We start from the raw sequence: 27,386 nt of genomic DNA, 5'->3' as shown, positions 1-27,386 counted from the left end.
GCAAATTAAATACGAAGAAGAAACAGGCAATGCATGATGCGACAAAACCATTGCGTTCATTGGTGGATTACAAACATCGTGATCCTAATCAGCCAATAGTGTGACATCTTACATTGGTTAATGGGTGAAGCCTATTGGTTACACAAAGCATAGTGTTCATTAGTAGATTGCAAACTTGGCGCTCCTACTCAGCTAATAGAGTGACATCTTACATTGGATGACGGGCGAAGCATATTGGTTACACAAAAGCGATTGCCTTCTTGATCACGTACGGTGCATAGATGGAAAATGGCGATCATATCATTTGAATAACGAAATAATGTAACAAGAAAAATGTTGGTCATAAAACAGGATGAATTTTAGTTTTAATTTGAGAAAATATGGTCAAATTGGTAAAGAAGAGCTCAATTTTAATTCGTTAATCTGAAACTACAAAATTTGTTAAAATGAAATCTTTTAACACACAACAAATAGAGAAAAAGGAAGAGAAAAAAAAAATCATTATTCTGAAAATTTCTTTATACTGGTGTTAGTTACACCAGAATTCTACTGTACTTAGAGGTACTTATAACCAGATACATTATTATTAATTAACTTTATGCTTTTCACTTTGTTTGTTATCGAAGTAGACTTCCTCCTCTTTGATCTGGTGTCATTCAAACCCTTACACATAAGTCTTATAGCTCTTCCACTTAAGGATTTTACTTAGTATCTTAAAGAGCTTGTCTTTCTTTTATTTTGTGTTGTTTTTGTTTTCAAGAAAGCATCCTAAATTGTTGTAGGCTATGTATGAGTAAATTATATACATTTCTTGGTATCATTTTCTCCCTAGCTGTATTTTTATGTTATGTTTCCTTGTTTTACAGTTTCTTACCTGCAGTATATCAAGCTATTTTAGCCAGTGCCACATTATCAGATGATGTGGTCAACTTGAAGAAGCTTGTGTTACATAATCCAGTGACATTGAAACTAGAAGAGCCAGAACTTGCTCCTGCCTCTCAGCTCACGCATTATCATCTCGCTGCTGAAGAGGATGATAAAGCCGCCATTCTTTACGCATTGCTCAAACTTCATCTTGTTCGAGGAAAAACTATCATCTTCGTCAATTCTGTTGACAGATGTTACAAGTATGTTTGTATAACAGTTTCTTGTTGAAATATATGTTGGAGGGGCACATATCTCTTGAAGTGTAATTCTTATATAAGTTTGTTCCTATAATTTAGAAAATAGTAACCACTTCCCTAATTAATTAATTAATTAATTAATTTGTTGCATGGGGTTGTATTCAGAGCTGTTTTCACACAGTCCTGTAAGGTATGAGGAGGAAATTAGGAAACTGTAATATCTAGACTGCCATCTCTTTCGCAGAGTAAACATCTTTTACTTTTAGTTCTACTCGAACTCGCATACACTCGTCTGTATATACATATATAAGAAATGTATTACATCACCCTTGAAATACAGTGGAACCTCTTTTCTCAGTTTTTGGAGGGATCATAGAAAAATAAAATTGATAGGGGAAACTGAATATCCGGGAACAAATTTATCATCATCATTATCATTATCATCATCATCATCATCATCATCATCATTGTATAGTTCTAGTTTTCTGGGTAGTGTTAATGAGCTTCTTCCACTTCTTCCTCTCCATATACAACTTGTCATACTGAGCTCGATAGTTGCAGTTGCTTAAGTGCGGCCAGTATCAAGTAATCGGGAGAAAGTGGGTTCAAGCCCCACTGTCGGCAGCCCTGAAGATGGTTTTCCGTGGTTTCCCGTTTTCACTCCAGGCAAATGCCGGGGCTGTACCTTAATTAAGGCCACGGCTGCTTCCTTCCACTTCCTAAGGCCTTTCCTATCCCATCGTCGCTGTAAGACATATCTGTGTCGGTGCGACGTGAAGCAAATTGCAAAAAACAACTTGTCATGGAGAACATCATCCACTGTCCATCCTCTGGTAACTAGATCAACCTTGATCATGTCCATCTATCAGGTTTTTGGTCTTCCTGCAGCTGTTTTCCCCTCCACCTGTCTTTCCAAAATTATTCTGGCTGTTCTTATAGGCTCCATCCTCACCACATGCCCGTACCACCGTAGTCTGGATGTGCCGATTCGGTCTAGTAGGGATGTCTTTATTCCAGCTTCTTTCCTCACCTCCTCATTTCTTAACTTGTCCATTTTGGTCTTCTGGATGGAGGATCTGAGGAAGATAATAAAAAATGTTGCTAACACCACAATAATGAAATATCTTCTTCCTCATTTATTTATTTATTTGTTTATTTATTTATTTATTTATTTATTTATTTATTTATTTATTTATTTATTTGTTTATTTATTTATTTATTTATTTATTTATTTATTTATTTATTTATTTATTTATTTATTTATTTATTTATTTATTTATTTTATGCATATATATACAGGCATTAGCCCAATTACAATATTTGCTCATAACTTCTAATCTTATAAAATATAATTTGAAAAATACAAGACATAAGATAATCACAATATAGTGTATGAAACAGAGTTACCTAACTACAGTATAACAGCAGTGATAAAGATAAAGAATACAATAAAAAGAAGAATAAAAACAAAACAAAAACAGGCAATTTCAAAAATTTGGATTTCTTATTTTGAAATAAATCTATATTCAGAGGATGTAATTTATTATACAGTGACATCATTCTGTATATGGGTGAATTTACATGTATGTTTGTATTAACTATAGGCAAGCAAAACAAATTCCTAAATTTACCTGCCGGTTTTCTAGGTGCATACAGTAGGAGTTCACAAGTTGAATCAATACTGTCTATTTCATTGTTATCCAACTTGCAGAGAAACATCGACTGACATTTTCTTCTGATATCAAGCTTTTCAAAATCCAACATTTCAATCATCTTATGATATGATAAATATTTAGGATATACTCTGCTTTGCCTGAAGTATATATATTTCAAGAACTTTTTTTGGATCCTTTCTATCAAATCTCTGTGAAATTTTGTTGATTGATTCCACATAATAGAGGTATATTCCAGATTTGATCGAACTAATGAAAAATACAAACAAAATAAAGATTTATTACTTAGGCTATACGAATGTCTCATTATAAACCCAAGGCTCCTGTATGCCTTATTCACAACATTTTCAATATTAGTGAACTTAAATCACTAGTTAATATTTCACCTAAGTCATTAATTTCATTTACTTGTTGCAATGGAGCATCATTAATTGAGTACAGTATGTAAAATTTATCTTATCTTTTTTCATTGAAAAAGCAATCTTCCTGCATTTATTAATATTGAAGGGTAATTTGTTAAGTTTGCTCCATTCAGACAAAATATTTAAATCAACTTGCAGTTCTAAACAATTATGCACACTTGATGTTGATTTATATAATTTAATATCTTCAGCAAGTAATAATACCTTTGAGAACCAAATTTTGCTAGGAATATCGTTCACAAACAACAGAAACAGCAAAGGACCCAAATTAGAGCCTTGTGGTACTCCAGATTTTGTAATGTAATTGTAAGAAAACTTGTTTCTATAACTTACAAACTAACTTCTATGCTTCAAATATGAAACCAGAGGAGACATAAGAGACTGATCTAAATGATAATCCATTAATTTACTGACTAAACAATCGTGATCTACTTTGTCAAAGGCCTTTTGGAAATCGGTATAAATAGCATCTACTTGGGTGTGATTATCAATCTCATTAGATACATACTGTACAAAGTTACATAAATTGGTTTCCCGCTTAATTGCAGGGTCTGCTGTAATGCAATTTCTTTTCCACTTCATGTGGTCTTGTGCATCTTTAGGGGAGACTTTCGCCACATGTATGTCATCCTGCAGAGTGTCGAGCCAGCGCTTCTTTGGTCACCCTTGTGGTCTGCAGCCCTCAGGACTTAAGTGTAATGCCCTTTTCGCAACCGAAGAATCGTTTCTGCGTAGCACGTGGCCATACCATCGCAAACGATTCTCTTGCATTTTCTGAGGGATTGGAGCCACACCAAATGCCATCCAAATGTCCTCATTTCTGATGTGATCCAGTGTAGTGAGTCCATACCTGCCAACCCTTCCAATTTACCCGGAAACTTTCCGGTTTTTAACTCGTCTTCCGATTTTCCGATTTATTTTTACTTCTTCCGATTTTTTACTAATATAACCTCTAGTACAGCCAATACTCTTCCCCTAGAATAAAGGATAAATTCTTATGTGCTTGTGTAATTTACGAAACCTAATTTTCAAGCGTATTTGATGCTTTATTTCGCGAGTTGTTCGTCCGTCGCCTTCATGTATCGTGTTTCCCACTCGCCGCAGCAGCGTGTGCGCTTTATACAGCTGGGAATTCAGGGTGGCAATCGTCCTGCAAGCGAGAGGATAGCGCGCACTAACGACTCAGTTAATCGGGAAGAAAGAATGAGTTTGTTATTGTGTTGTTCGCGCGCTGTTAACATCGTTTCTGTGCGTAGTTTCGTCGGAGTTGTAGGCCACGTGTTTTTCCTTGCATTTCTATGCTCCCCCCCTCCCCCCTGTGTCAAAGTCGTATGTTAATAATGTATGGGACATATTGAATTGTTTTGTATGTGGTAGTTTCGCGTATTTAAGTGCATAATTTTAATGTGTTGAATGTTTGTAAGGGGGTTGTGTCAGTGACAGTTTCTGGTATTTTTTCCCGTTATGGCCAAAAAATATGAGAAACATTATCTCCAAGTGTTCAGAGATGCCTATAAATTTCCGTTCATTTCACCGGCTATTAAAGAAAACTACCGTATTTTCTCGTGTACCGTAATCGACGCCCTTGCATAATTTACACATCCCAATATTTTTGGGTCCAAAGTGGAATTTGATGCACCCACAACTTCGAACATCCATCACTCAGCTCCGGATGCGTTTCGAAATAAAGATAATAAAGATGCCAACTACTCAGGTAGCAGGCTTCCTATTGTGAAAACGGGCATTCCAAATACAGGGCAACGTGCTGTATAAGCCGGCAGAAAATCCCACTGCACTAGTTTTACTAGTGTTTCGCATACGGGACATTCTGTGATCTCAAAATTGTGTGTTGGTCCACAGTACTCGATTAATACTGCATCATACGAACTTGCGGTGATCAGTTACGCCGAAACATGCGGGAATAGAGCAGCGGGCAGCAAGTTTTCAATGTCCAAATGAAACATGCGCTACCGCGGTAACAGAAGTGCACTTCAAGTGGCCAACAAGTCTCGCAAAGCATTTCGCGGACCAAAAAGCGGCAAGTTTCCGCAAGTAGAGGATTATCTGCTTAACTGTATGATTTTTTTTTTTCCGCAATGTTGGATAAGCCGTTTCTCACAAAATGCTGCATTTTAAAGAATGAGAAATAGTCGCGGCACGTGGAATCATTGTCTCGTATGAAGGTTAGCCGAGGCTGAATTAATTTTATGAAGAGAAATGGACTTTCTCTTCGACGAAGAACAACATTATGACAAAACGTTACGAATGATTTCAACCATTTTCATCGCTTTGTGATTGAGAAGCGTAAAGTGAAGGAATATTTGATCTCCCTTATAGGAACCGCAGGTCAGACGCCATTCAGTTTCCATATACAACAAAGTCAAACAATCGATAAGAAGGGAACATACAGTGTTATCGCACGCGCTACCGGAAGCAAAAAAAAAAAAGTACTGCAATGCTTGCTGTAACAACTGATGGCAGAAAGCTTGCACTTTACATTGTTCTAAAACGAAAAACAATGCTTAAAGCAAAATTTCCGCGAGTGATCCACGTTCGTATTTTAAAAAAAGGTGGATGGATACGTCGATACGTCACTCGTACAAGATTGGATACGAACGGTTTGGGGTAATGTAACAGGGTCCCTCCTTCGATGCCCGGCCCTTCTCGTGTTGGACATTTTTTTTTTTTTTTCCGGTATGTCATTCAGGTCGTATTGTCAGCTCGTAATGGGAAGAATATTTTCCAGTGTCGGTACTTCAAACCCACGTGTCTAACTTACTTAATGTACCCTATTTGACTTTTCAGAAAAAATCTCACGCCAGAATTTTACGCCAAATGACGATAACTGCAAATGAGTTGAACCAGTTGTGTTTGTATTATATTTGATGTATCTTTTAAATGTAAATGAATTGTAAATAATTTGTAAATACCCGAATTCCTTGAATCGCATCCGAAGTTTTCGCTTGTATTTTTCTTCAAAAAAGTGTGTTAATTACGTGAGAAAATACGGTATTATGCATTTTGTTGCGTGTGTCGGTGTGACAAATATTATTCATATGTAAGTGTCATAAGTAGAGACGGGAATTTGCCTATTTGCCTATTTTATTCCTGTGTTCAGAAACGTAGGCTTTTGAGATATAAATCCGTTTTAGGGTCGTTTTAGCTATATTTCGTTGATTTTATTGTGCCTATAATTGCCTATTTCAGGGGTTTGTGCCTATTTGGATTATAAATGCCTATTTGATGCCTTTTGACCGTATTTTTACAAAGCCGATTTTCTTCCAGTGCATTATATTGTAGCTAGTGTGCTCGACAGAATTATCTTCCCTTTTTCCAATATCTGTTTACCCCACGAACAAAAATGGGAATTCTCAGAAGTCATCAGAAATAGTTCTAGGGAAATTTCCATCAGGAGAAACAAGGAACAATTTGACCTCAAAGCCTTCAACCCCTCCATCCTCTTAAGACATATGCGAGAACCAGTCAAGGTCGAACTTCGTTGTACAACCCATATGCCCTGTACCTCCCTTTCGATGTGAAATGTTGTACACCTACGCTTTTTGTTCCGAACGTGTTATGATTTATTGTGAAGTGGAAGAAGAAAAAAGAAATGTGTTTGCGGCAATGCCCAAAGAAAAATCGTCGAAGTCCTACTGGTTGAAGCAGTGGATCACGGGGGATCCCAATTTCACTACAATGGAAGGGTAGTCTATTAAGCCTGCAGTAAGGAGGTAAGTTCGTTTGTTCCTTTTATCTTTTTTTGTGATTGAGAACTATGATCGCATTTCATTATAGCATATATAGGCCTATTAATTTGTGTTGTGGCAAGTTGTTTTGTCGCAATGCTGTATTAGTCGTGAACTTTCAATTATTCCTTTATATTGCTAAAACATAAATCATCATTAAATTACTGAACGAGGAGTTAGAACGCCGGTGGTCTCTTGTCACAGAATGGATCAAAATTAAATCGGCGCTTTGAACTGTGATTCATCTCCTGTGATAATAGAGATTTGCAACTGAAATGCAAATTTTAAAACTTCCTTTAAAAAACTGTGAACCGAGCTAGATAGCTGCAGTCGCTTAAGTGCAGCCAGTATCCATTATTCGGGAGATAGTGGGTTCGAACCCCACTGTCGGCAGCCCTGAAGATGGTTTTCCGTGGTATCCCATTTTCACACCAGGCAAATGCTGGGGCTGTACCATAATTAAGGCCATGGCCGCTTCCTAACCACTCCTAACCCTTTCCTGTCCCATCGTCGCCATAAGACCTATCCGTGTCGGTGCGACATAAAGCAACTTCCAAAAAAAAAAGACGTGAATTCTATTACACTTCTGCTAAGCCTTCGCGAAACACAGGTTGCAGATTCAATGTAGCCCGGCTAGGATGATGCTACAGCGTGTGTTACAAAGTTGCCAAGACTATCTTTACAAGACCAGGCCAGCGAAAAGACCGTTGGTCTGGATTGGTGAGGTCCGGTTAGTAACCGTTGTGCTTGAGGTGTGGGGGAGCAAAGAGAGTCTGAGGGGCGTAAGCTCCCAGGTTAACAAGCCTCTAGCATCCCCTCTAGAGTCTTACTAAATTGTGACAAAAATAAGGATAAGAGCGCATGTCACGACAGTTTCGAATGACGCAGTTTTTAATTTTCAACGAGGATGGCGGCCTTGTGGACACACGATGCAGGATCTATTGCAGGCGACAGAAAATAGTCTTCATGACAGCTGACCTGGCTGACCAAAGCTGGCGAATAGAAACAAGTAAAATGTTCACAAATCTGAGATTTATAGTGCCTCCGCTTTCATTCATCTTCTTCTTGTTTCTGAATTTGGCCGCCTTAGGACCGCATTGAACCTAAGGCTTTCTCTTTTTCTTTGTCTTCTTCTCCTCCTCCTCCTCCTCCTCCCACAACCTCTTCATCCTTTCACTTCTAACCTTCCTTTCTTCCTCAGATATGACCAATTTGGGTCTACATTTTGGTGGTTTCTCCTGGAATGTTTTGATGCTGTACATTCGGCTTCTAAATTCTTTTCTGTTGTTAATCATACCCATTGTAATTCCACTTTATATTGCATCTTTTTTTACCTCTTCTACCCACTTCGCCGAAGCTTTTAGTCCAGTGATGTACTTGAATATTTTCTTAGTTAGCCGTTCCTCATCCATTCTTCCTAGATGCCCATAGAATTTTAGCCTTCGCTTTCGCATGGTGACAGTGATTTTTTCGCTGTATTTGTATAGATCATCATTTTTGTATTCATCCACTCCCCATCAGCATTTTTCTGTGGTCCTAAAATTTTCCTTAAGATTCTCCTCTCCTTTTTTTCGAGATCTTGAAGCTCAACCTTTTTATTCATTGTCAGGCTCTCTGAAGTGTAGAGACCCTCTGGCTTTACCACTGTGCTGTAGTGTCTAAGTTTCGCTTTCATTCTTCTATATAAGTAAAAATACTGCTAGGGCCAGCTTGGTGGGGTCCTTGGCAAGCATAAAGGACGGATCTCTCCTCTACGCTACTCCGATATCTTTTCACGCCTTTTTTATTATATTTTTAACTCGGTGAACTCGACACGATACTGCCAAATTATAACCGAAAATCCTTAAGGACATACTTCCATGTAAATTACTAATTCCTTTGTTCCTACTTTTAAGTTTTGTACTTCTGGAAACATCATCTCTAATAGTTTTTTTTATGAAACTATTGCATGATATATATACTAAGCATTATTGCCAATTAGCCCAAATGTAGAAATTTAAGATATAGGGACACTGTAATTGATGTCAATTTTATTATTTTACAGATCAGATGTGAGAAAAATACTGCATACATCAACTTAGAAATACTGCGATGCATCTGATACGAGTACAGAAATCTATATTAACGCAGCCTTTCTACCAGTCCACTTTGGGCAGCGACCAACAATCATTTTCTTCAGACCTATGCATTGCAATGTTGGGAACTAATATGCCCCTGCCTAAACCTGAGGATCTTAAAATTTCAACAAGCTGTCGGGAACAATCACAAAGTTGGAGAAGAGTGGCATGTCCCTGGTAGTCATTTAGGATTGTGGAAGAAGTCAGGGGAAGCTTTGTCCGAACCTCTGGGAAGGCAGCCGCTGTCAGCGAAATAAAACCAGATTAAGTGACTTCACTGAAGTTTTGTCCAGTCATGTCTTGTAATATTGAGCGATCTTTCTTTCAGTACAAAAACATTATGCATGAAAGGAGAACATGTTTGTTACCGGAAATCATTGAAACTTTGCTTGTAAATTCCTTGTATAGTAATTGAGTGTGTTATCAAATTATAAGCAATTTTTTCATGCCTATTTTGTTGCCTATTTTATACGTTAGTGCCTATTTAAGTGCCTATTTTGGCTAATTTAAGAGCCTATATGCCTGCCTATTTTAACTGTTTTTAGTGCCTATAATTCTCGTCTCTAGTCATAAGTGAGAGTGATTAGGTACATTTTCTTGTAACCATTTTTATGTTTTCTTAGTTTAAGATTTTAAATTTCATGGTCAATTCGCATTGTAACTGTAGATATGTATGCCTTTTATCCTGACCTCTTTTCACGTAGACCGTGGTGGAATATGTGATAAAATCCAAGAATTAAAAAATCTTCCTATTTTTGGTTTCTAAAAGTTGGCAGGTATGCGAGTCCCATTGGCCAGTGAAGCATCTTCATCTCCATGACATGCAGCTGTTGTTCGTGTCTCCTTGGAACTGGCCAACACTCGCTTCCATACAGTGCCACTGGTCTAATGATGGTTCTATAGATTTTAGATTTCAGATACAATGGCACCTTCCGATCAAAAAGGACTCCTGTGACTTGGTGCCACTTCATCCAGGCAGCGTTGATTCTGCTTCAAACATCTAGGAGCATGTCACCATCCGTTTGGATAAGAGATCCTAGATATTTAAACTGAGATGTTTTCAGAATATCAACGCCGTCGATGTTAATTGACCCATCACTTTGTATACTTTGTATATGTATACTGTAAATTATAATCTTATAAAACCTCCTGCATAAATTACACGACTTAAAATCTCGATACTTTCATTTCAGTTTTACTGCAGAAACTATGTCATTTTCGTGTGAAAATTTCTTTCAGGCAGTAACTTTGATCAGCCAAGTTCATATAAAAATATGCTACTAAATAACGCCAAGCCAAGCCACCAAAATCTCCACTTTGACAGGAGAAATGATATGACAGTAGGAGTTGCCATCTTCATAATTAAAGTCATTGAAGAACTAATAGTTCTGTATCGTGTATATTACATTTATACGCACGCATTGTTTGGTAACGATGTGGTTGTTTTTCGTGTGGGTTAATTTTCAAGATAAAGTAAATAACAAACTCCTTTACATCTTACCAGGAAGCGAAAAAGCAAAGTAAATGAAGGTAATATGAGCATAAGAAACAACAAAAAAAACGGCATCAATGTCATATGATGATAATATGGGAAATGTGAGCAGTGATCTAATAACCCCACTTGATGGTAATAACAGAGAGATTGAGGACATTGAGAGAAAGGAGGGGGAGACAGGAATTTGCAATAAGGACTTTCGACAAAGACTGTTTAAAGGTATGGATTATGTGAATTTATGGTGGAGAATATCTGGCAACTGACACCAAAAGAAAGGAGGGAAAGCATAATGCCAGTTTGGAACTTGTAAACAGGTCAACAATAAGAGACACTAAACATTGTTAAGGATGCGTGTGTTTGCCTGGCATAAAAAGTTCAAGGAAGGACGAGAACGTGTGAAAAATCAGCAACACGATCGCCGTCCACGGACCAACATTACAGACAAAAACATTTGTGCGGTTAAAGACATTGACGATGATCGATGCGTGAGACTATCAGAAATTGCAGAACAAGTCGCATTCAGCTATGGGAGCTGTCGGACAATCATCACAAACGACCTACAGTTCGGTAAAGTGTGTTCCAGATGGATCTCTTGCCTTTTGACCGAAAATCTGAAGTTGAGACATTTGGAGGTCTGTCAGAGGCTTACAGCAAGGTTTGCAGAAGAAGGTGATGCATTTTTGAGTTGGATTGTCACCTACAGCGAAACATGGGTCCACCACTACACTCCCGAATCCGAACAAGTCAGTAAGGAGTGTCGGAGGAAAGGGGAGGCAGTACCAGTGAAAGCCAAGACTCGACTGTCAGATGGAAAGGTTCTTGCAACCATTTTTTTCGATCGTCAAGACATTTTGTTGATTGATTTTTTTTGTATGAGCGACACACAGTCAATGCTGCTTACTACTGTGAGCTGTTGAACAAGGCGAGGGTTGCATATTGCCACAAAAGACGAGACCTACCAATTCGACAGGTCATCCTCCCCCACGACAATGCGCGGCCCCATACTGCAGCTCTAACTGTCTCCAAGCTACAGGAAATGCACTGGACTACACTTGATCATCCTCCTTACAGCCCAGACTTATTATCCTGTGATTTCCATTTGCTCGGACCGCTTAAAGAAGCTCTAGAAGGGCAATGATTTGAAGATGATGAGAGTGTGAAAGACTTTGTGCGCAACTGGCTGATGACAGGACCCTGTTCTTTGTACGATGAGGGCATCAAAAAGCTGCCCATACGCTGGGACAAATGCATTTCCAAAGCAGGAAATTATGTGGAAAAATAAATTATAATAGCCTTGTGTTTTTCAATAAACGAATCTAAATAAAAATAAAATCCTGTTTATATTTGATCCCCCCTCGTACTTATTTGTTCATTGCATTCTTAATATGTAAATTATATTAGAGTGATGTCATGCCAAGTTCAAACTTCAAATTTATTTTAGAAAAATGCGTCAGAACCTGCTTAAGAGTTTGATTTGAACGCACAATGAATGCTGAATTTTGTTCTGTAGCATTCAGCTTGTCGTTCTTCCGAGCCAACAGTCAGATACACTGGTCACCGGTTGTAGTTGTTGAACAACGGACCACCTGATTAATCTAAGTAACCATTGCTATCTGTTATCTATTATTTTTAAAAAATTCCATGTCCAAACTACACAATATTGATTGATTCACTTGAACTCATTTGTATTATCTGAAGTCATTTCTTTTCAGTTTTGACTCAGTTCATGTATAACTCTTAGGTTCTTCAGTCCGCTGAAACTAATTTTGAGTAATAAATTTATGAACATTGTTCAAAAGAAAACATATGGTAATAGTATTATACCTGAAAAAACAAACATTTTAATTGAATCGGTCAGTGGAGAAAGGAACCAACTCCATTTTGTAGCTTTCTTTATTTTTTCACGTAAATGTGTTGTTCAGGGCAAGACACACCTTACTGAGGTGAAAGGAACTGTCCACCTGCTCCTTATGGGTTAAACTGGAGAGACTTTCACTCCACGACTTGATTCCTTTCTTCACCGTACCGTGGCAATAGGAATCGGGTCAAGGATGTGATTCCGTTCCCTGCCGTTCGGTTGCAGCAGGTACATTGTGAAGGGCCCTCATGGACCATTTTTGTTTTATATCAACACGTGGCATTGTGGTTGGCTGCTGTTTCTTTGTTCTCCATAGCTATTTATTTGTTTTGTGGCCCGTCTTTGTTTGTTCTGTTGTCCACGTAACATTATTTATGTTATTATGTTTTTCTCGGTGTCACAACTTGATACATTGATCTGTGTCTTACTGTCATTGAGTATCTGCATTGTATGAATGAGCTCTGTTGTACCTGGGATGTGTGTTACGTCGACTTTATTCTACGGTTCATGTTGTGGAGGTCTCTATCTTATTACTCATGTACCAATTTGCTGTCCGATGTCCCTGCTTTGTGGTTGTGTATCGGAAAATCCAGTACATATGAGGCTTGTGCTGCTTTGGCATTTGAATTGTATATGAGAGACGTATTGATGTGAATTGGGTCTCCAATCTTGTGTGTGTTTGGCTTCCCATATTCGTGTGAGACGTTCTTTATGAACTATACGAGTACTTCTACATTTTTGCGGTTTTTTTTCTTGACCTTTGTTCTCTGTTATACGTTCCCTTTTCTTTGGACCCTTTGAACTTATTGCGTGAGTGTTCGAATGTGAGATATGTAGGGCGCATATCATATTGCCTAGTTTTGTCGTTTGTTGTTATCTTTGCATTTGCTTGGCCACTTGCCCTTTTTTCTTGTGTGTGTGTTTCCTGAGCAACGCCTTGTTTATCCCTGATCCAGGCTGCCATCCTTGCACCTGACCCTCCCTGTCTTTTGATCGTTGGTCTGGCCATATTTTATGTTTCCGACTTTTGTTGAAGTTCATGGAAACCATTGTTGAGAGTTGCATTTTATTTTTATGACCATGTGTAGCGAACTGTAAATACTCTTCCTGTTGATATGGATATCAAATGATATATTGCTCTGGGCTGCGGTCTGCGTTACGCAGCAAGGCTATTTTGTTCCTAAGGTAACAATTTCTTTCCATATGTTCTGAATATTTTTATTTACTTAGGTTGAGTCTGTTGGCTGAATCATATTATGGGTAGGTATAATGATATGATGGTAGTGAATTGGTTATTAGGCCTATGTATTGATTCCTTCAGGGCGGGATTTTTTCATTATTGTATTTGTTTCTGATTTTCATGTGGCCATTGATATTATTTTGATGTGATGTTTATTAAATAAACTCTTTTTTTCCTACTCGTCATTATAGGAGAAGGAGGGGTAACCTTTTAAATTTTACCCTTTTGATGTAATAGGCTCGAGTTCAGTTCATGATTTTTGTCTCTGGTCATTTTCGACCCGATCCACTCAAACTATGATAGGTAAGTATTTATCACCCCGTTACTTCTGGTTGATTGGAGCTTTCGCTGATTTTTTCTTTTTATGTGTGTTTTTCGATATCTTTCTGCCTGTGTATGTGTTTTGTTTTCCGGTTGTTTATTCCTCTCATCATCCCCAACCCTGCCGTGAGCATGCGAAAAGAATATAAGCTGGTCTAGCACAAGCACATACCGTATTCATCAAAATAGCAGAAGGGCGCAACATGCAGAATTTGCCCCTACCCAAAGTACCTGTGCAGGAAGCATTTTACTTGTGGAGGATGAACTGCTTTTGCATTTATGACCTCAAAACTAAGCATTCCACTATTTCTTTATACCATGAGGGCGAGGCCAAAAAGGAAACAAACAAGGTTTGTTCATTCATACAACATTATTGTACGGTATCCAAGTTTTGTCCATAGAAACAGCTGAACTTCACTTGTGTTCATATGGAGCACCTGGGCACCCAAGCTTTGTCCATAGAAACAACTGAACTTCACTTGTTTTCAGATGGAGCACCTGGGTAAAACAAAATCATACGTTAATAAGAATGTGCCTGGAGATGGTACAGGTTAGTAATATAAAAAAAAAATGTTCACCGATTTCCGGAAAGAGGCCATTCCTTTCTTCCATGTGACCGGGTGATTGGAGTACTGAAGAAAAAAAAATCAGAAAACTGAGCGAAGATATGCTCCAAAGGAATATGTGGATATAATAATCAACAATATGCCCATTGTCACTGTGATAGTGGTGTAAAATGAAACAATAAAGAATTTTGATAAATGGTGGCCTCATCACTACAAGAAAAATGTGCTGTCTCAAGAAACAGCAAAGAGTGACTCCTCGTATTCAGAAACAGTGTTTCAGCATATCCCAGTTCAAGGAATTTCAGTATTGCAGTGATAAGCTGGGCATAGTTATAGCTCTTCCATACATTAACAGTTTTGTCATTCACACATTTCACTTGGCTAAGAAACACATAATCTTCTCCATGAACCTCGAAAACTCATATCCTGCTGGAAAGGTTCCCATTAACAAGAAGATGGAGGATATAAAGAAACTTTTAAAATACATACAGTGTGAAGAAGCAAGGTTATTTTATGATAAAATGATGAAGTGGCCTACTAACTGCAGCGATGCTGAGACCAGTTACGAAGATTCTCAGGAGGGATGACTGGTAAACTGAAGTTGATAAAGGAATGTATGCAGACAGGAAGAGATGGCGAGCGCACGTACATTACACCCGGGAAACTGTAGTTGGAAAATGATGATGATGATGATGATGATGATGAGACATAAAAATATTCAGGCTAACGCACAAGAAAATGGAATTCACTGATTTTTTGCAAGAAATCGGTTAACAGCGACTACCTCTCTGTAGGTGGTGAGGGATTGAATTTTATTAAACTACCAGCAGAATTTCAGCACATGATGATATCGTGAAATTTATAGCAAAACATTTGTTCACTTCTGTGAAAGTTATCATTTTCCCAAAAGTTACCCTTCTTAACCCCTTAAGTGGAGAGCTCGGTACACACCGGCTCACTCCCGGGTGGGGAGCGATTTCCCTGATTGAAGAAAATATTTAGTTACTTGATTAAAAACAATCTTAGACTAAAATGAACTATTGAAGGGCCATAAGAGAAATATTTATTTGAATATAATGTATTAAATTGTTGAAAAATTTTATTATTTTAATTTTTCAATACTTTGTGAAAAAAACGTACCAAGTGCTTTCACACTGTGATATCGAGGTTGCTTCTTCCTAATAGCAAAGCTCTGGTTTTCGTTTATACACTAACTTTTACCTGAATATTTTAGGCAGTTTACTAACAATCTCTGCCTCAAAATAAATATGTATATGTAAATTGTAGATTTACAAAGTTTGCATGTACTTAAAGGGTTTACAATGGAATAAACTATAATACTCAGGAAATTTTCTGTTATGTTGGTCAGTGCTTTCGAGGGATCAAGTTTATATAGCCTACCTACAATTCATAAGTGACACACACAGACTATATTACACTACAATACATGTAATATTTACAGTAATTACAGTCTTCACAGTGTTATGTCTTTTACAGCTGTTCATTATGATACACACGGAAGCAGATCATGTTATATAACCTGTCTTGGCTTCGCATAATTTATAGGATTCCATTCCGAAACGCGATCATTTTCTTGGTATGTAAACTTTCCCCCCTAGCCACCCTTTCCATAGCAAGATGTTCTAATCAATTGACACTTTGCCATCAGGGGTATAAGCTTCCAAAAATTTTGCTAACAGGCGGCCAAATACTTCGGGAGGAAGTTGTCCATTATTCACCTCATTGTCAGGGATATGTAAAAATTTGTAGAGGCAAATATACTGATGATGATGATGATGATGATGATGATAATAATAATAATAATAATAATAATAATAATAATTTTATTGGCTTTACGTCCCACTAACTACTTTTACGGTTTCCGGAGACGCTGAGGTGCCGGAATTTAGTCCCACAGGAGTTCTTTTGTGTGCCAGTAAATGTACTGACAAGACGCCGACGTAATTGAGCACCTTCAAATACCACCGGTCTGATCCAGAATCGAACCTGCCAAGTTGGAGTCAGAAGGCCGGCCAGTGCCTCAACTGTCTGGGCCACTCAGTCCAGTGAGAAAAAAATATCTTCTGTGTCATCAGCTCATAGAAAATAGGCTTAGTGAACAAGCGATTGCGATAAAAATAGTGTCCAAATTTAGGTTTCTATACAGTTCCCTGCAGCAACAGTATGGCCATAAGAAGCTTTATTTCATCCTTATTTGTTCGGATATGGTCTTGATCTTGACTCCTTCATTTCATCTTACTAAACTGGGTTTTATGTGCGACTTCCTGCTCAGCATCTTTTGTCTCTTTAGCTATGTTCTGGCATATCTCGTCATAAGTAATTAATGAAAATATTTCGCTCAGTTTTGTTTTCCCTAAAAACTCTCCCTTTACATGACGATGGAATTTTGGATCAATGCGGGACTTTTTTTGTCCATTTTCAGTATAAGTTAACAAAGAACTTTCACTGGTTGGATTATAATCACTACTATCGTTACAACTGTCACTGTCATGATCACTACTTGAACTGGAATCGAACATGTGTTGTCTCTTTTGCGACTGCTGAACATTCGCATCAGCTACGCCCGAACCCTGCACATTCGAGCCTGCAGTACTTATTCCAGGTAAGTTCCCATCACTTACGAATTCCCCTTCGGCAGAACTTACTTCACTAATATCACTATTCTCCCCATTAAATTCCAACAATTCGTTTATCATGACCCGTAAATCACCTTCCTGTAACGGTGGGGGTGGGGACCAGTAATTCGTTATAGATATTTTAGGGCAAAAAATGTAAGAAAAAGGATCGAATAGAACCCTGGTCTCTGCAGTTTGGACGGAAATCATGAATTGAGCCTATATTACGAATGCGTATGATAATAAATGTTGTGTAATTCGCGGTAAACACACACTCCAGTCGTGAAGGAAGAACTCAAGACTGGGGATAATAAATCAGGTCACAGTTCTAAAATGTCATCAGAGAGGTCTGTTCAGTATCGTAATTTCTCTAAATCCCTTCCACAGCAATATTATTACATCCAAGGGACGATTAGGCGATGAGCTAAAGATTCACCGTGAGGCTATTTGGCTTTAGGTCGTTATTGCCCAGACGTAAACTGTGTTCTTTATGATGCAACTCATGGGTGACATGTTGGTATTGGGAGAACATAGTTGAAAAAATTCACATCAGAGGGCAGATTCATCCAAAATACGCTGCTGAAAAGGAAACAAAACTCTGCAGACAGGCAACTGAGAGAAAAAATATAATTTGAATTGGCGGATCTCGCCGCATCGCCCACCAAACGGGTCAATGAACTAGAAAATTATTGGGCTTATACCCAGTAGTTCAGAACTATACACTTGTGTCAACAGGTTAAAACCAGCTACTTTAGTCTCCTACATAATTCTTGAACTCCGTGGAATTAATGCTTTGCCTCCACATATTCTTATTCTAAAAATTAGAGCCATAGTTATGCTCCTTAGAAATCAGAACTATTTCATATTTCGCAGATACATCCAGCACTGGGAGATACGACTCTGCATTCCTATCAATTAAGAGTGAGGCAGAGGCACACCATCTCTCTCTTCAACTCTAGTTCTTCGCATTGCTATAACGTCTGACACATCCCACTCTGAAGAGTCTAGTGTCAGACCTAAGACGAAACGCTGGTTAATAGAGCAATCGCCGGAAAAGCCATCCATCTAATTTTTGATCTGATTGCTATAACGTGCCTTTCACAGAGTGGGAATTGCGGAATACACTTGCGCTGTGCAAAGTCATGGCTCCTGGACCGGACAAAATCCACAATCAAATGATTAAACATTTGAGTGACCGATGTCTCAAGGATATTCTCACCCTATTCAATAGAATATGGAGTGAGCGAGTGTTTTCATCTCAATGGCGTGAGGGAATTTTGATACCAATTCCCAAGCCAGGTAAAGGTACAAAACTTCTGGATAGTTATATGCCAATATGCCTTACAAATGGCCTTCGTAAGCTATTTGAATGGATGGTTAACTGACGTCTTGTGTGGGCCATGGAAAAGGAAGGTCTCTTGACTAACTACCAGTGTATTTTTTGCTCTCATCGGTAGACCTTTCTCTGGAAGCAATAGCTAGTCACCATGTTTTTTGACCTGGAGAAAGCTTACGATACTACCTGGCGATATGGAATTCTCTCCACACTATACTAGTTGGGATTTTGGTGAAATTTGCCAACGTTTCCTGAGATTTTCTTGTTTCTCTGGCTCTTCCGAGTCCAAGTAGGGAATTCATTTTCTCAGTATTATGTTCAAGAAAATGGAGTACCACAGGGATTTTTACTGAGTGTCATGCTGTTCGAAATTGCCATCGACAGCATAGTTGCCACTGTTAAGCCCACAGTCATTCCATCTCTGTATGTAGAAGATTTAACTCTACATTACAGCTCCAGAAGGGTGTTGTTTGCTAAGAGACAGCTACAGCAAGCTATTAACCAAGTCGACAGATGTGCCCTGCAACATGATTTTCGATTTTCGGCAGCGAAAACCCCAGTTGTACACTTCTGTCGACGTCGGCTTGTGCATCCTGAACCAGATCTCCGCTTGTGAAAGTATCTTACCAATGGCAGACACCTGCAGATTTCTGGGTCTCTATTTTGATAAGAGACTAACGTGGCAGCCCTGCATGTCAGCTGAAGTTTGCCTGCGTGAAGAGGCTTAACATGTTTAAGTTTCTCAGCAGCACTTCATAGGGGGCTGACCATGTGGCGCTACTACGTTTCTACACGGCAACAGTTCTCTCCTGGATGGACTATGGTAGTGCAGCATATGGCTCAGCATCAAGATCTACACTGAGCCTTAGGCTGGCAACGGCAGCTTTCCATACTAGCCCCATTTCCAGCCTACTTGCTGAAGCGGGAGTTCCATCGTTATGAATGAGGAGTTAGCAGTTACTCCTCGCGTACACTGCCAAAATTCATGAAATGCTGCTCCATCCAAGCTATCAATGCATCTTTAGTACCCAATACCACCAGAGGTACCAAGACCAGCTGAATGCCACACGGTTGGTCGAGTTTCGAATTGATAGCTCGTGTCGTGAGTTATATAATATCGGTGGTTGTCTTGAGTGGACTTTTAGTGAGGTACCTCCATGGTTAGTCCCGCGACTGGATATACGCCTCGTTCTACTCCATGGACTCAAGGTGAACATGGATTCCTCAGTTTACCGCTTCCTAGTGTATGTAGTGTGTATGCTATGGAGCCTTACACTACCTTAGACGCTCTGCATTTTGCATTGGGTAACGTAAGGAACCATTTTCTCATGTGTACCGACTCTGTAAGTTCTTTGCAATCTATTGATACCTGTTTTTCGCAACGCCCACTGGTGCAGCAGATCACCACCTTCTAGCCAAGTTAATTAATATTGGCACCAGAATCACTTTCGCATGGCTTCCATGCAACATTGGGATTGTGGCAAATGAACTTGCAGATGAAGCTGCAAAGGAAGGGTACTTTTACCTCCAAGGTATTTGTTCTCAGCTACGTCGAACCATCTTTATCGTCTTGGGTATTGGAGTGGCTAGCTATCCGAACTACGAACAAGCTGAGAATAATTAAGAAGACAACTATCATGTGGCAGTCCTCTTTCCAGCCTTCACGGAGAGAGGCCATAGTATTATGTAGGCTGAGGATAGGTCACAGACGATCTACGTACTCTGATTTACTGAAGAGGAAAGACCCCTCAGTGTGTTCTTGTGATGCCGACTTCACCATGGCCCACATCCTCACAGAGTGCGCCAACTCTCTGGCCTAAGATGGAGCCTCGGCCTGCAGGAGACATTTGAACGCATAGTAGCCGATGATTACAGACTATGAATCTCATGTTAGATCCGTATTGACGGTTGAACTTCTTACAAAATTATGTTGATATCCTCTTAGTCAATACTATAATAACCGGGCGAGTTGGCCGTGCGGTCAGGGACATGCGGCTGTGAGCTTGCATCACCATAAGACCTATCTGTGTTGGTGCGACGTAAAGCCACTAGCAAAAAAAAAAGTACTATAATATTTTACGTCCAATTAAGATGAACCTTTACACAGACATAGACATGTTTCGACCTGGCATTGGGTCATCCTTGGTAAGACATATATAATGAATTATAAACATCAGACACACAAAATGAAATGTTGGTTAAAAAGTTTTTTCTTAAAAAGCATCATTTTGTGTGTCTATTGTTCTTAATTCCCCAGTCTAGAAAGCCAAGAATAATGGCCGAGAGGATTCGTCGTGCTGACAACATGACACCTCGTAATCTGCAGAGGTTGCTTGGTAGGCCAAGGCCCTTCAGGGCTGTAGTGCCATGGGCTTAGTTAGGTGGGGCTGTACGTTAATTACAGCCACGGTTGCTTCTTTCCAACTTCTAGCCCTTTCCTATCCCATCATTACTGTAATACCTGGCTGTGTTGATGCAATGTAAAGAAAATAGTAAAAATATAAGGTATAAGGAATGTAATATATAAGGAAATTCTTCAATAAATATTTACCCCACTGACTGTCATGTCTTGACACGTTTCAGCTAATAATTATTATTTTGTAAACTATGTAGCAAGGATTCTTAATGAGCATGTAATGGGCTGCCTATTATACTGGTAATTCTCTGTTATACGACTTTTGCATATTTCAACTCTTATTGGAATAGTATTTGCATTTTTTATTCCTGCATGAAAATTCAGTTCTTGTATATAACGTAGCATTGCAGTTTGTTACTTGACATTTAAATTCATTCAAAATAAGCTGCCATTTTTCTTGTTATTATTGTTATATTATTATTTTTATCAATTTGAATTATTTTAGAACATCATTTAGGGGTTGTCTAATGAGCTTTTAATGGATTGGCTGGTTTTCTTTAATTTTCCATCATGTAATTTAAGTTAACGTGAAAGTCTTTCATGGAACTATATTCGTAGATTTTGTTTTTACTTATATTATTATTATTATTATTATTAATGTTGTTGTTGCTGCTGTGTATTTGGAGTTAGATTTATGTTAATGATTTGAACGATCTATGAATTGTATACATTTATTGATAAATGATATCGTACTAAACAGACTCCTTGGCTTAATGGTCAACATTGAGGCCTTCGGTTCAGAGGGTCTTGGGTTCAATTCCCGACTAAGTCAAGGATTTTAATCATATTTGATTAATTCTTCTGGCTTGGGGACTGGGTGTTTGTGTTTGTTTGTTTGTTTGTTTGTTTGTTCCAACACTTTCCTCTTCGTATTCAGACAACACATTACACAACCAACCACGACAGAAAGACGCATTAGTGATTACATTCCTCCATATAAGGTTTGCATCAGGAAGGGCATCCAGCTGTAAAACAGGGCCCTGTCTGTCTGTCTGTCTGTCTGTCTGTCTGTCTGTCTGTCTGTCTGTCTGTCTGTCTGTCTGTCTGTCTGTCTGTCTGTCTGTCTGTCTGTCTGTCTGTCTGTGTGCGCGCAATGTGTGACACAATTCGCACCCATGACCCCACAGGTGTGGGAAAAGCGGTAGGAGGAGAAGAAGATATCCTACTAAAACATCTGGAGTGACCAAGACACTGTGTAATTTCAGAGAATTTACTACAGATAAGGATATTCTAACCCACATTCCATACAAGTCAAAGTAACCTCCAATGGGATTCATTAAGCGCTAATGCAAAATGTGTGGAATGTTCTTCAGAAATGAAGTAGTGCAAAACGGGGTGAATTTTTAATGTGTGTGGTCGTTGATGTTGGCTTGGTATGTTTTTTTTGTGATGTAAATGTCGATACCTTCTTTAACATTCAATGATTTTCTTTTATTATTAATGTGTACAGTTTTTAGATCTGTGTTGATATCTGTGAAGTGGTGTGTATTTTCATATGTGTGTTTGCCAAATGCTGAGTGTCTGTTGTATCTAATTCCGTTGTGTGTTCTTTGTACCCAATGTGGAAATTGCGTTGTGTCTGGCCGGTGTATGTGGCATTACAATTTGATTCTTGGCATTTTAGTTCATAAATTCCTGATGCAGAAAAAGGGTCTTTTTAAAAATTCAGATTACATATACTAATTTGTTTCTGTAATGTGGTGTTTGTTCTGAGCGCTATTTTAAATCCTTCCTTTTTGAACACATTTGGAATTATGTATGTATTTTTATTCACAAAATTAAGAACCATGTACGTATTGTTTTCGGGTAGGGATTTGTTTGTTTGTTTTTCCATTGCTCTTTTTATTAGCTGGTGCTATTGTGTTGGAAAGATGGTTGTTTTCTACCACGATATTTTATTATTCAATGTTTCGTTGTTAAAATTGGTTTTGCGCATTGATATAGATATTGTTCTGTTTATCATTGCGTTCAGTCCTCCTTACTTGTATGAGGTTGGGTGATTAAAAACGTAATTCCAATATAATTGGTGCGTTATTGGATATTATAAATTTTCCAGCTAACTCATTCTTGGTTGCCAGCATTGGAATTATGAATTTAGTCATTCAGGACAAATATTTCAGGTTCCCTATGGAAATCAGTATCTGTATCATCTGATGACCTAGCAGGCATCAATTTATTTAAATGGGACAAAGTCTCTCATAGTGCATTGGCGCTGCCAGTGGCTCCAAGTAGCCTACACAGTGGCTTCCACAGTATACACTAGCCATGCGTCTTGTTAGGTGTGTTAGTTACCATCTGACGAGCCCAAATTGACACACTGGGGCACACTTAAATCAAATCAAAATCTCTTTATTTGCAAATGAGGTGTCTACCTCGGTGGCAAATGGTACACTAAAATACATTATTGACAAGCACTAAATATTAAATTAACAAGATAAGAAAATTTTCCTTTAATGCAATATTATACAATTTACGCTAACAATTTTTTCTATTAAACACACAGCTCATCCTTAATAAATTTATATTGTTTACAAAATTCTACTTATAATATCTCCTGTACAACTTACAAATATAGTCAACTGATATACAGTATGTGGAATTACTTCAAATGATACTATACAACTGGTATAAAATTAAACTTCACATTGCATTTATTTACTGTTTTTTTCCCATTCCGGAACCTAAGTAGCATAACAACCTGCTGCGTCTTAACCAGAGTCCCTTTTGCCACCAATTTTCCGAGTTCCTGAAGGGCCTTCACAGCTACCGTAGCGGTCCCAGTGCCCTCGAAGTCCCCACTGTACTTCACCCCTACAGGCAGTCCCCTACTTTGGCTGTCCAAACTCCTTAGACCAGGGGATGGAATTAATTTATTCACACACATTTTTTTATTTACAATAACCTGCACTGGTCGAATGCCCTCTAACACTTCATTTATTTTCTCTGTTGCTGTTTATTCTCTTCTTGAATATCTGTACAGACTTTGGAAAAGGATCAAACACTACCCCTGGTAAACTGTTCCACTCCTTCACACCCTTCCCAATGAATGAAAATTTACCCCAATCTCTTCTGCTAAAATTCCTTCTAATTTTATATTTGTGGTCTGTCCTGCCGATATAATTATTTTCCAACTGAAGCCTCTCACAGATATCTCCCCATGCTGCTTCTCTTGTGTAGGCTCTATATAATCCTATAAGTCTAGTTTTCTCCCTTCTCTTACTTAAAGTTTCCCACCCAAGTTCCTTTAACATTTCTGATACACTACTCTTTCTCCTGAAATCCCCTGTTACAAATCTTGCTACTTTCCTCTGCACACTATCTATTTCTTTTATTAGGTATTCTTGGTGAGGATCCCAAACACTGTTTGCATATTCCAATAATGGACGAACCATACTTAAGTAACTTTTTTCTTTTAATTCTTTATTGCATCCTTTAAGTAGCCTCATTATGACATGTAACGATCTGTATGCTTTCCCAACAATGTCATCAACATGACCCTTCCAGTGCAAATTACTTTGAAATCTCACACCTAAGTATTTGCACTTGCCATGAAACAAATATACATTCTTCTTTCGTTTTATACTGCACACCCTACTTTCTTTGTCCATAATTTGCTTTCTAGTACACTACAGCAATCTTCTTCAAGTTTTCTGGTATGAATCTGTAGCATTTGTCTGGTAAAACTAGTCTCTATCCAGACAATGATCTCTCTACATCTATAGATGTGACAGGACTTTACTTGAATTCAGGAGCGAGTGTAGGTGTTAAACATTCTGTTAGACCCACATTATCGTTACCAGCCAAATATTTGTTTATAGCTACCATGATGTCGTAGACCAGATTTTGTTTAAGGACATCACAATATTTTGTTTGCAGTCGGAGTCCGAGGTTTCCTTTGATACCTTCCAGTTTACGCTTCACATTCTCCATAATGTCCAGCGAATCACCAAGACGCAACTACGTGTTTCTAGCTTCTTGATTAGTACTAGTACGATTTGGAAGTGTGTCCTGATGAGTGCCAGTCCCTTTGAACTGTTTCATTGCCAAAAGAGTTTACGGCATTAATTACTTTACATTTTTTTGAAGACTGCTTGTAAAATATGTTAAAATATGCATATAAATACAAAAACATGCACAATAAATCCAAAATTTGAAATGTATGCACTATTTAACTTAATAATTCGTCCAGTTTCACCTTCAAACGCACTTCCTTGTCTGTTTTGGAGGTCTACATATCAGCAAAGAAAATATGCATTTGCATACATATCCGATGTGTAGACATCACTTTTTGAACATACGGTTTTTAAAGCTTGCACATAGAGTTAGGCAAGTCGTTATAATGGAAATTTTGCAATTTGAAACAAATGAAAAAAGTTGTAGTCTCACGAATAAAAATTATTGCTTGTAATATACACAGTTTCCAAAACACATACTCACACTGATAATTCCAAAATGATGAGGTGAAGAGTAACCTTAATCAGGTTAGAAGAGCATCCCTTTCATGGCAGTTTCATCAAATATAATAAGATGATAATACTTCCGTAATTCTTTCGGCAGTGCTGGAAGTTTCTGGCACTCAGCTGGTGTCGACTAGCGTAGCCATAGACGGGGCTAGCTCCACAGCAGACCCAACAAACGACCGACTCTTGAGTAGTTGCGCGACACTGCAAGCTAGCAGCATTTACGCTGCGCTCGCTTCAGAGTGACTCTGTTTTCACCATCATCAGATGGTGGACGAATTCAGAATAGCACTAATTACCAAATAAACAAGAAAGTGACTCATAGTGTCCTTTCTCTCAAAGCATTGATACTTTGTCAATATATGAATTTTTCATCTAAACAATGTTATTATGTGGCTGAAGATGTCACTAAAATACGAAACAAGTACCACTTTTAACTAATAAGTTGCCTTACACAACTAATGTATCGACAAGGCAAAAAATAAAAAAATATTTAGTTGTGAATCTGTATAAGTGCAATACGGACCATGAAGTTGATTTTATGTAGTTCAAAGCTTGACAGATGAACAAATGTCAAATAGAAACGTTCATTTAAAATATATTTTGCTGAGGGAAATTGTTATGCCTCGGCCATTATCTCTCCTCGTTTCCCTTTCACCTGCTTTCTTCCTTACATGTCCATATAGCATCCGTTTATCGCTACACACATCTTCTTCTAATTCTCGTATAAATCCTTCCCAGCTTATCTTCTTTTCTTCACTCGCTACTTTCTTGTACCTTCTTTTCATATCCTGATACTTTCTTATTTTTCACTGTGTCCTTTGTCCTCTCATTCCATGATGGTGTGGTGTTATTTTTCACTCTTTCGGCTATTCTGCCAATAGCACACACTGCACAGCTTACAAACACCTTGAACATGTCCCATTCCACTTCCACAATCTACACGTCAGTTCTGGGTATGTTGTTTTGATTCATTTTGCATTTTTCCTTTTACTTGCATATCTTTCCATTTCCAACCTTCTTTCTCTCTTATTTCTTTCATTCTATTTTTTACTACTTTCATTTTTGCTCTGTAAATTTATCTATTTTCAAAAAAACATAAGCACACGTACTGTGTGTGACCATAAGGATCATGAATTTTAGAAAAAAAACATTAGTAGACGTAATGTTACAACTTGGAAAAAACTAAAATATTCGTATGCACAAATTAAAAAAAACTGCTTGGGCTTTAAGGAAATTTAAAAAAACTGCTTGAACTTTAAGGAATGCAACATATTCATAAGGGATTATCACACAAAGTTGCCTAGATTAACAGTTATGAAATATAAAGGTAGTTGTCTAGAATGCTGGCAAGGTTGTTATTTCTAACAACTGTCAACAATTTGCTCCTTCCACCAAGAAGTAATCAATTACTGTATTTGTCCTATTTCCCCATCAGCGTCTTGTAATCTTTCTACTATTCTTCTTCCTCATCCACTAATTGCCCACACTTCATCTCTCACACAAAAATCCACAAACTTCTCCCTCTTCCCATATCCAAAAGGTCCAATTACTTCTACCATTCCTTTTCTTTGCATCCGACCATTATACACTGGCAGAAAAAAATATCCAAACACCATGAAATAAGGAGTGTAGAATACGGAAATTTTGACAGTACATTTGTCGAGGTGACATTTAATTGGTTAAAGGTACAAGACTACAGGTTAATAATTGCACGAGAAAAGCCATCGCATATGTGCCATGGTGGTCCATTAATAACAGGTGTAATCACCTGACTGTTGAATGCAGGCATGCAAACGTGCATTCATATTGTTGTACAGGTGCGGAATGTTAGCTTGTGGGATGGAGTTCCGTGCCTGTTGCACTTGGTCGGTTAACAGAGGATGGTTAATGCCGGTTGTGGATGCTGCTGGAGTTGTCCAATGATGTCCCACACATGCTCGATTGGGGGATCGAGCAGGCCAAGACAGCAAGTT

At 38.3% G+C, this 27,386-nt stretch overlaps 1 protein-coding gene across 2 annotated transcripts in view; it reads left to right on the top strand.

Moving 5' to 3' along the window:
- Ddx56 (putative ATP-dependent RNA helicase DDX56) overlaps window positions 1-27,386 on the top strand; it is a 234,228-nt gene that overhangs the window by 113,530 nt on the left and 93,312 nt on the right. For both annotated transcript variants that reach the window (XM_067147356.2, XM_067147357.2), the window contains exon 5: window positions 867-1,127. In XM_067147356.2, coding sequence (XP_067003457.2) covers window positions 867-1,127 — 261 coding nt within the window. The remainder of the gene's footprint in view (window positions 1-866; window positions 1,128-27,386) is intronic.

This window comes from Anabrus simplex, chromosome 5, assembly GCF_040414725.1.
Source record: "Anabrus simplex isolate iqAnaSimp1 chromosome 5, ASM4041472v1, whole genome shotgun sequence".
Taxonomy (NCBI): domain Eukaryota; kingdom Metazoa; phylum Arthropoda; class Insecta; order Orthoptera; family Tettigoniidae; genus Anabrus; species Anabrus simplex.
The sequence above is the reverse complement of the archived record's forward strand: the minus strand, read 5'-3'. Positions and strand labels throughout refer to the sequence as shown.